Source organism: Erythrolamprus reginae, chromosome 1 (genome assembly GCF_031021105.1).
Source record: "Erythrolamprus reginae isolate rEryReg1 chromosome 1, rEryReg1.hap1, whole genome shotgun sequence".
Taxonomy (NCBI): Eukaryota; Metazoa; Chordata; class Lepidosauria; order Squamata; family Dipsadidae; genus Erythrolamprus; species Erythrolamprus reginae.
The window spans coordinates 377,066,880-377,077,276 of NC_091950.1; the positions used below are offsets into that span (position 1 = coordinate 377,066,880).

Sequence of the window (10,397 nt, forward strand, 5' to 3'; positions counted from 1 at the left end):
TCAGGGCTGCCACAGAGAAGGCTCTTCCCCTAGGTCCCGCCAAATGACATTGTTTAGTCGACGGGACTCGGAGAAGGCCAACTCCGTGGGACCTAACTGGTTGCTGAGATTCGTGCAGCAGAAGGCGGTCCCAGAGATATTCTGGTCCAATGCCATGTAGGGCTTTATAGGTCAAAACCAAAACTTTGAATTGTGACCGGAAACTGATCGGCAACCAGTGCAGACTGCGGAGTGTTGGTGTAACATGGGTATGCTTAGGGAAGCCCATGATTGCTCTTGCAGCTGCATTCTGCACGATCTGAAGTTTCCGAACACTTTTCAAATGTAGCCCCCTGTAGAGAGCGTTACAGTAGTTGAGCCTCGAGGTGATGAGGGCATGGGTGACTGTGAGCAGTGACTCCCAGTCCAAATAGGGCCGCAACTGGTGCACCAGGCGAACCTGGGCAAACACCCCCCTCGCCACAGCTGAAAGATGTTTCTCTAATGTGAGCTGTGGATCGAGGAGGACGCCCAAGTTGCGGACCCTCTCTGAGGGGGTCAATGACTCCCTCCCCAGGGTGATGGACGGACAGATGGAATTGTCCTTGGGAGGCAAAACCCACAGCCACTCTGTCTTATCAGGGTTGAGTTTGAGTCTGTTGACACCCATCCAGACCCCAACAGCCTCCAGGCACCGATACATCACATCCACTGCTTCGTTGACTGGACATGGGGTGGAGATGTACAACTGGGTATCATCCACATACTGATGATTCCATGCATATACCGTATATGAATCTAGCTCAGTTTATATATTTTTTTCAAAAGCTTTGATGTTATGCCAGGAACAAGGCCTAGTTTTGTTTACTATTTTTTTTCTAATTTAAATTGATTACAAAATATAGGATAAAATATAAAATACAAATACAAAACAAGAACAAAGAATGAGAAAAACTACAAACAAGACAGGAAAAATGGTAACAACCATTGGGTAAAAAAGAGAAAAACTACTGTATATATCACAACTATATAAGTAACACTGAAAATACATCATCCATCCTAACTGAGTGCTGAATAATATAACTGAAACAAGTTTAATAGATTTCCCCTTTTATGTGAGGGATGTACAGTGGTTGTAAATTTTTCCATTTATACTTACTAAATTACTAATTTTAAATCACAGTCATTTAACAAACATCCCAATTATAAAATTATGTTGTCTATCAATCAAATTGACCCAGATTCTGTTCATTATAAAAAAGTTATTAACTAGTAACCCAAAAGTTACACTAATCTCCAAAGCCCTCTATTAACAGTCCCTTCTTGTATTTAATACACAAAAATACCACAAATAGTCTACAATCCTTTATAAACTTGTCAAACCATTGTCTGTAATTAGCATTGTTAATTTCACTATCTCTGTCAGTTCGGTCAATTTCAGGATCCATTCTTCAAGTCTCAGTATTTGGCATATACAGTACTTATTTGACTATTTTTGCAACAGTCACTACATACAAAAATAAAGCCCCAAATTGTTTTTCTATCAGTTTATCCATAATCACTAAAAGAAAGTTTTCAGGTTTCATTAATATTTGCATTTTAAGTATTTTTTTGCATAACCATCACTATATTTATCAGTTTACTATTCTTTCCTTTTGAGGATGAACATCCTGCAATTCCAGAAACAGCTGTGATTAGCTATCCCCATGATATCAAAGGGGAAGGTAAGTGACTAAAATGTTTTAAAACAAGTAAGAAAATATTTAACTGCATATTTAATAATTGCTTTGTTGATGTCAGGACTTTCTACTGATACAACTGAAGAGGAGAAAATGAACAGGGATGTTAGGCAGAAACTGATACTTGAATAATTAAGTTTTTCAAAGCATGTACACAACAGTACTATAATGTAATCAGTGAAGGGCTACCAAATTTTTTACTACCACGCTGTGGCTGTGGCTTATACAGGACGCCCTGCATTTTCTTTCAACATCTTTCAGTGCAAATTGGGTGCTCTGGGGTAGAGCTCCATTTTCGCTACCCCACTGCGTCCGTCCCCCCCTGTCTGGGCAGCAGCCCACCCCTGAATGTATGCATGGAAACTATTACGAAGGAATGTAATTTAATAATTTAATAATAATTTATTGGATTTGTATGCCGCCCCTCTCCATAGACTCGGAGTTTAAAATTTTGAAATAGCCATAGTGATTAAAATAATTGCTTTCTTTTTTTCTTTATTCCCCCCCATGTCAATCCTTTTTATTATTTTATAATATAAAATACAAAAATAGAGAAGCAAATAGTGAAAAAATAGAGGAATGAAAAGGGAAGAGAAAAGTATAGAGAAGAAGGGAAAAAGAAAGAAAAGGCATTGATTTCCAATTCCTTTTAGTGCAGTAGAAGTAACATTAAACTTATAATAGCATTACTTTTCAACCACTGTAAAAAGGTTGTTGGACCTAAAAGCTCTCAGAGAAGATCTATAAGACTATTCTTGATGCAATATGAACAATATTTGTTCTCTAGTATAATGATAAACTTTTCTCTAACTATTGCATATACAGTACATTAACAGACATTAACCAGAATCAATATACTGTACAGTATAGTAAATAATGAGTTTAGAAAGCTAGTGAAGAGCCAGTTTGGTGTTGTGATTAAAATTGATCTAGAAACCAGGAGAGGGTGAGTTCTAATCCTGTTTTAGGCATGAAAGCCAATGGATTTATAAATTAAATTACTTTATAAAGTAATAAAGGCGGAGTAAAAAAAATCTAATAATTAAATAATAAATGTATTCTTTTTTCTCCCAGTTGCATTAGCTTTCATAGTGTTAAAAGATGACATGGCAGATAAAGATATAATTATCAAAGAGGTGAAGACAATAGTTGCCACCAAGATAGCAAAATACGCTGTTCCTGAACATATTATGGTAAATATTTAAATGTTGTACTGTATATGTTTTTATAAGGACGTATATCTGCAAAGTATCTCTGCATTGTTTATGGCCAAGAAATTTCAGCTAGTGGGGGTCCAAGAGAAGAGCAGATCATAAGTCACTTTTTTCAGGTCCCTTGTAACTTTGAATGGTCACTAAATGAACCATTGTAATACAAGGATTACCTGTACAAAAATACAGAAAGCTTCTTTGCTTGCAAAAAGCTGCCAAAAATACTAGTCATTAGATTAGAAATGGGGAAATACACACTGAAGATCAATGAGTCACAGCCACCATGGAAACTAAACCATTCTGTCTGAATACCTTCCTTTTTCTCAGAAATACCTGCAACCTGGTGTTATAAATCAGGCAGGTTGCCAGATCATATTGAGCAATTAAAATAGTTAAAATACAAGGATAACTATCAGCAGCCAAGATACTGTTGCTCATAAGTGAAACCCTTTAGGAGAGAGGTCATTTAAGATCTCCAGAAAGTGTGGGTATATTTGGGCTACAAAATGTCTAGCTAAAGAGACAAATTAACATCCTGACTTGAGGGCTAATCCCATTCTGCTTTTGTTCAGACCTTGCTGCAGGGAATTTTTGCCTGTGAATATAGCTATCTCTATCTCTTAAGTGCTGACCTCTTCTCTGAGCTATTAAGGAAGGTGGGGGCTGTTTTCTCCCTCTAGGAAAACATGTTTCTCCATTTCTCATCCAGGAAAATATATTCTTCCTCAAAATATATTCATTCTTCTGCTAAGGCTTACAATCTAACAAGCTTTTAAGCCAGAGGCAGGATTAGGCAAGAAATACAGGCACACCAGAAAGTTTCCTTCCTGCCTTCCTTGCAGGATTAGGTCTGTAAAGTAGGGAAATATTTCTTCCAACAACCGGTTCTCCGAACTGCTCAGAAAATTAACATCCAGTTCGGGAGAATCGGCGCGAACTGGTAGCAGCACAGCTCTGCTTTCATGCCATTGTAAGCCAACAAAGTCACTTTGGATAGTGGATGGCAAATAAATGTAATAAAATGTTTAATACTAAATGATTGTTTTATATAAACACTCCCAGTTCAGATGGAAAGTCTTTTTTTTTAATTAGAAAGCCATGGTTTGTAATGAAAATCTGTTATTATCAATTTTGAGTACTCTTTTGCTTACTTTTAATAGAGATTCTTCTGTTGAGTCATCTGTAAATTCACTCATCCATTCTACCTTAACCTAAGTCTGTTAATTAATATTCCTTTTTTAAGGCTAATGTGAACATCTTAGGATGGCTGAACAGAGGAATGAGCAGTTAGGGTAGGGGCTGTTTACCTTGATAACTTTGAAAGATTCCACAATATTCATATAAGTGAATGCATAGAAGAAATATTCAAGGAAGTAAGTCATTAGATATTTATCTATCTTTATTTAAAGTAATACTATTTATAATAACTTTTTTAATATGTCAAACAGGTAGTGAAACGTCTTCCCAAAACTCGATCAGGAAAAATCATGAGAAGATTGCTACGGAGAATAGTGACTGATAATATTAGTGATATGGGAGATATCACAACACTAGATGATCCCAGTGTCATAGAGGAAATACTTGAAACATGTAAGAAATACAAATTTAAGCATCCTGCTCTATGATGAATGGACAGGCATGGGGAAATTAAACATCTTCCCCTGGGCACGTTGAATTTATATATGGTATGCTTGTGTGTGTGTGTATGTTAGTATAGGGTTTTTTCTTAAATTTATAATATTTTAATTAATTGGATTAATGTATTGGATTGTCTTTTCACTTGTTGTGAGCCGCCCCGAGTTTTCGGAGAGGGGCGGCATACAAATCCAAATAATAAATAAATAAATAAACTATTGTGAAGATGAGTTCTCTTAGGAAGCTGAAGGAACAAAAGGAACTATTAGATTTATTATTGATACATTAAAGAGCTATAATTATTCATGTAAAATCCAAATATTTTTTCCTGAAAAGAATGTGTATTGTAACAGTTTACTTCTTGCTACATTGAGCTTATATTTTTCTTTTCTTTGAAAGCATGGAAAATATTTTTTTGATGTTTAGGACATGTTCTGCCTTTGTTAAACAGAGTGTAGAAAGTTAAGGAGTAAGTTTACATTTAGCCTTAATATTTTTGACACCAATATATAAAACATTCTTTTAAAATCAGCCTTACTCTACTTTCTTAATTTTATCTTATCAGATGAATTGAAACACTCCGTACTTCTGAGTTATGTGAAGTTCTTTTAAAAATCACACACAGTGACCTTTTTCAATACTATACAGATTTCAATTTATATAACTGAAAGCCACATTAAACTCAAAACTGTTCATCAATACTTATATTTATTTATAACATATAGGAAATTATCTGTTTTACTGAAATTGGACAAATTGAATTGTTATAATGTTGCATTGGCATATAATTATGAGCAAGCATATAGTTTTTTTTATTAAATGCATATTTTTTAGATTTTTATCATTTTTTCATATATTACTCAAGGCGGTAAACATACCACTCCTTTGTCTGCCTATTTTCTCCACAACAAAAATAACTGAATGAGTTGAGCTGAGAGTGAGTAGCTTAAAGTCACCCAGCTAGTTTTTTAGTTCAAGCCATGATTTGTTATAATTGTGATGATTATGGGGTACAGCTCATGAAAACCCCAAATCCACCATCTCAGAAAATTATAATATTATCTGCAATCAATAAAACAAGGATTGCACATAGAACAATATCGGACCTCTGAAAAGTATAAGCATGCATATGTACTCAGTACTTGGTTCGGGCCCCTTTTGCAGAAATTACTGCCTCAATGTGACATGGCATGGAAGCTAACAGCCTGTGGCACTGCTGAGGTGTTATGGAAGACCAGGATACTTTAATAGTGGCCTTCAGCTCTTCTGCATTGTTCAGTCTCATGTCTATCATCTTTCTCTTGGCAATGCAGGTCAGATGAATTTGCTGGTTCATCAAGCACAGTAATCCCACGGTCATTGAACCAGGTTTTTGTGCTTTTGGCAATGTGGGCAGGTGCCAGGTCCTGCTGGAAAAGGAAGTCAGCATCCCCATAAAGCTCATCTACAGAAGGAAACATGAAGTGCTCCAAAATCTCCTGGTAGATAGCTACATTGACCCTGGACTTAATGAAGCACAGTGGACCAACACCAGCAGATGACATGGCTCCCCAAATCTACACAGACTGGCAACTTTCCATCTCATTTGGAAACCAAGGCCCAGAGTATGGAGGAAGAATGGAGAGGCAGACACTGCAAGATGCTTGAAGTCCAGTGTGAAGTTTCCACAGTCTGTGTTGATTTGGGGAGCTGCACTTTCCCAAGGATAGTGGTTACAGGCACCATACTAGAAACTAAGAGACCATGAACACTAGGTCCCATTTTTGGCACAAAGAGTTGACTTTGACTCAATCTTATATTGAAGATTTCAGGGGTCTTTTAAATAATAAAGTTTTCCATATTCTCACATTTAGATCTCCAAAAGCCAAGTCTTTTCAGGATTTTGGGAATATGTTCCTTTGACAGCAGCAGGTGGCACTCTGAAATTAGATTTCAATTTGACCATTCTTACCCAAATTTACTAGAGTACTCCAAAATATAAGTATGTAAATAGCTCCAGCATTTTAAGATGCCTAACTCAAGCCAAGGGCTGTCCAATTAGAAAACCCAATTTTCTATATTTTTAACAAATTTTCTAATTTCTTCCTTTAATTATTTTCCCTTCCATTGTAAAGTTTTAAAGTTTCACTCCAGGTATTAAGTCTCATCCACTTTATAGATAATTATGAGGCTATTTTTCTGGATATTCTTTTTTCTGGATACACTTTTAATAAAAAGGATTCTCCAAGTATTGTTCACCAAATCCGCTCCAGCACTCTTCTTAGATGTTAAGATGTCTTTGGCTCTGTGGCAGCCATCTTAGACTGCTTCTTCTCCTCGCTGTGTCATAGAGGGAAGAGAAAAGCCCTGGAGTTCTACAGGAGAGTTGTGCTCCCCCCTGCAACCTCACAGGACGCCCCCCTTTACTTTGCCGCTCCTACAAGGCAGTTTTGGCTCCTTTCAGAGCCCACAAGCAGGCAAAAGTCAGCACAGAAACGGAAAGCTCCATTCCCTTATGACTGCAATCGCTGTAACATCACTTCTGGTTCAATTTGAGAAGTGGTTTTCAGTTTGAATATAAAACTGTTGGATTATTGGACACAAAGCAACAAAAGAAATAAAAACAAAAAATGAATGGAATTTGGGAAGAAATTATGTTGATAATTCATAGTATTAAAAACATCTTGACAAAAAGATTATGATCAAAATGATGAAAAGCTGAAAACTATGACACACAGGATGAGGAGAAACCAAGACGCCCAAGAAGAGGAGGAGCTAAGGGAAAGAGGAACTGGAAAGATAGAACAGACAAAACAACAAATAAAAAGAAATGAAATAAAAATGATAATGATTGATGAAATAAAACAAGAGGAGAATACTTTAATGGAAGTTAAACAAGGACTTGAACTGCAGGAGAGAGTTTTTTGAGAGAGAGACGGGTAAGAGTAAATAATTTGAAAACCAAGAGACTGGAACAGGATAGAGAAGGGAGAAATATTTTAGAGGATTGGCCAAGAAGTGGGAGAATATAAAGATAAGGATCCAAGACAGAATATGTGAGACAAGCTAAGAAGCAAACAATTAAATCTATAGAAATATAGAAACATAGAAGATTGACGGCAGAAAAAGACCTCATGGTCCATCTAGTCTGCCCTTATACTATTTCCTGTATTTTATCTTAGGATGGATATGTGTTTATCTCAGGCATGTTTAAATTCAGTTACTGTGGATTTACCAACCACGTCTGCTGGAAGTTTGTTCCAAGCATCTACTACTCTTTCAGTAAAATATTTTCTCATGTCACTTCTAATCTCCCCCCCCCCAACCTCAGATTGTTCCCCCTTGTTCTTGTGTTCACTTTCCTATTAAAAACACTTCCCTCCTGAACCTTATTTAACCCAGATATGGGTTAATATGAAAGATGATGGATAAAAAAGGGAACATCTTTTTTTAAAAAAAATAGTGAGATAAATTAAAATAGGGTTGGAATATATTTTGTTACAAACTGAATTAATCAAGGGAATTTTGAATTTTAATGATGGTAATTTTGAATATGTTTAAATAATAAGATGAGATATTGAATAATTAAATAATTGAAGATTGTAATAACTAGGTATTATTAATAGGAGTTTGTTAAATATAAATATGAATTCCAATATCCTACTTGTAGTAAAAGAAATATTGATTGATATAAAAACAATATATTAAAATATTGAACAAGATAAGAAAGATAATTTAGTAAAAATGTGTATTATTATTAGAACTATATAACTTGTCCAGTATAAATATCATTACTTTTTTAAAAATTGTGATTAGAAAAAGGATATTTTCTAAAAAAAATAACGGTGGTATAACTAAAACTTAGAAAGGAGATAAACAATGGAAGACTATAATATAAATCTATGTACTACTATTAGAACTATGTAAGTTTCTTAAACATAACAAATATGATTATTAATACTTTATTGGTAATAATAGGAATGACATTTAGAATATGTAGATTGGTATAAAAATAGCATATTAAAATACTGACTAATCAAAGAATGAAAGATTATAATTCAACAACTCGTGTATTATCATTAAAACTTTATAAAAGTGTCAATTCCATGTCGTCAGGCATGGGGGAACTGAGATATCGCCCCCGGGCCTATACAATTTATGTATGGTATGCTTGTGTGTATGTCTGTTTAATAATGGGGTTTTTTAATATTTTAAATTGTAAATTATTAGATTTGTTATAAACTGTTTTTATTGTGTTGTGAGCCGCCCCGAGTCTATGGAAAGGGGCGGCATACAAATCTAATAAATAATAATAATAATAATAATAATAATAATAATAATAATAATAATGCTTTATAACCTTATTTGTACTAAAATGTAAGACACTTGGGTGCCACACTGTTCACCTAATGATATGTTTATAAAAAATTTTTTTAAATGTTTTTAAAAATAAGTGCAATAAAGTTTCAGCTATCAGGGTCACCTAATTGATGTGTCTCTAATTGTCTTTTCAATACAATGTCCTACCTCCGTAATAGAGAACCTATGGCACACGTGCCACAAGTGGCACCCAGAGCCACATCTGAGGGCACGTGAGGTATTGCCCAATCTCGGCTCCAGCACTCATGTACATGCTGCCCAGCTGATTTCCCCCCCGCCCTCCAGAACAAGATTGTGCGCGCATACATTATGCGTGTTTGCACATGCGCAAGTGCTATTAGGCTCATGCAGGCCCTTTTGGCACCCAAGCAAAAAAAGGTTTGTCATCACTGTCCTATTTATTTATTTGTTTGTTTGTCAAACATGTCTAGGGTAGTGGTTTGTATAAACATAAGCAAAAGTAATGATAAAAAAGGACAATAGGACAGTAGAACAGGGACGGTAGGTACAATGGTGCACTTATACTCACCCCTTACACACCTCTTAGAAATAGGGAAAAGTCAACCATAGACAATCTAAGGTTAAAGATTTTGGGGTTGGGGCAAGAAACCAGTCAGGTAGTGCATTCCAGGCACTGATCACTCTTGCTGAAGTTGTATTTTCTCTGGTCATGTTTATAGTGATTTACATTTAGTTTGAATCTACTACGTGCTTCCAAGTGAAGGGCTACCAAAATTTTTACTACCACACTGTAGGCATGGCTTATGCAGGATGCCCTGCATTTTCTTTCAATTTTCAGTGCAAATTGGGTGCTCTGGGCTGGAACTCCATTTTGGCTACCCCACTGCGTCCCCCCCTCCCCATCCAGGCAGCAGCCCATCCCTGATGCTGGTGTATTGCTGCAAAGGTGAAGTGGTCACTAACAGGAAGGACATTTTGGTATACGATTTTATGAATTACAGTTAGATCAGATTGGAGGCTGCGTAAATTGTCTAATTACAGTGTTTCAATTCTGGTGGAATAAGGTATTGTTGCGAGCGGAGGAGTGATGGACTCTTCTTGGGAAATACTTCTGGACTCTCGATTGTATTAATGTCTGATATGCAATGCAGATTCCAGACTGGTGAGCTGTATTCAAGAATTGGTTTAATAAATGTTTTGTATGCTCTGATTAGCAGTGGCTGTTCTATGACCTGTGGCCTTCCCTTTCAAGCTCATACAAACCACAGCAAGATTACCCTATTACTCTACATTCCATTTCACTTCAAACTCGATAATTTTTTTTTAAAAAAGTAAAATAAATATTGTCTTATAAAAAGAGCCGGGGTGGCACAGTAGGTAGAGTGCAGTACTGCAGGCCATTGAAGCTGACTGTAGATCTGTAAGTCAGCAGTTCAAATCTCAGCCTTCCATCCTTCCAAGGTGGGTAAAATGAGGACCCGGATTGTGGGGGCAATATGCTGGCTCTGTTTTA

General features: G+C 36.1%; 1 protein-coding gene across 4 annotated transcripts in view; it reads left to right on the forward strand.

The window, feature by feature from the left end:
* The window catches only part of ACSS1 (acyl-CoA synthetase short chain family member 1), a 50,114-nt gene extending 45,019 nt beyond the window's left edge, over positions 1 to 5,095 (forward strand). For 2 of the 4 annotated variants that reach the window (XM_070734711.1, XM_070734712.1), the window contains 3 exons: positions 1,640 to 1,703; positions 2,793 to 2,911; positions 4,378 to 4,877. In XM_070734711.1, the coding sequence (XP_070590812.1) occupies positions 1,640 to 1,703; positions 2,793 to 2,911; positions 4,378 to 4,554 (360 nt within the window). In that variant the 3' untranslated portion in view covers positions 4,555 to 4,877. Of the gene's footprint in view, positions 1 to 1,639; positions 1,704 to 2,792; positions 2,912 to 4,377 lie in introns of all 4 variants that reach the window. The other 2 variants (XM_070734710.1, XM_070734713.1) reach the window with 2 other exon arrangements.
* The last annotated feature ends 5,302 nt before the right edge of the window (positions 5,096 to 10,397 follow it).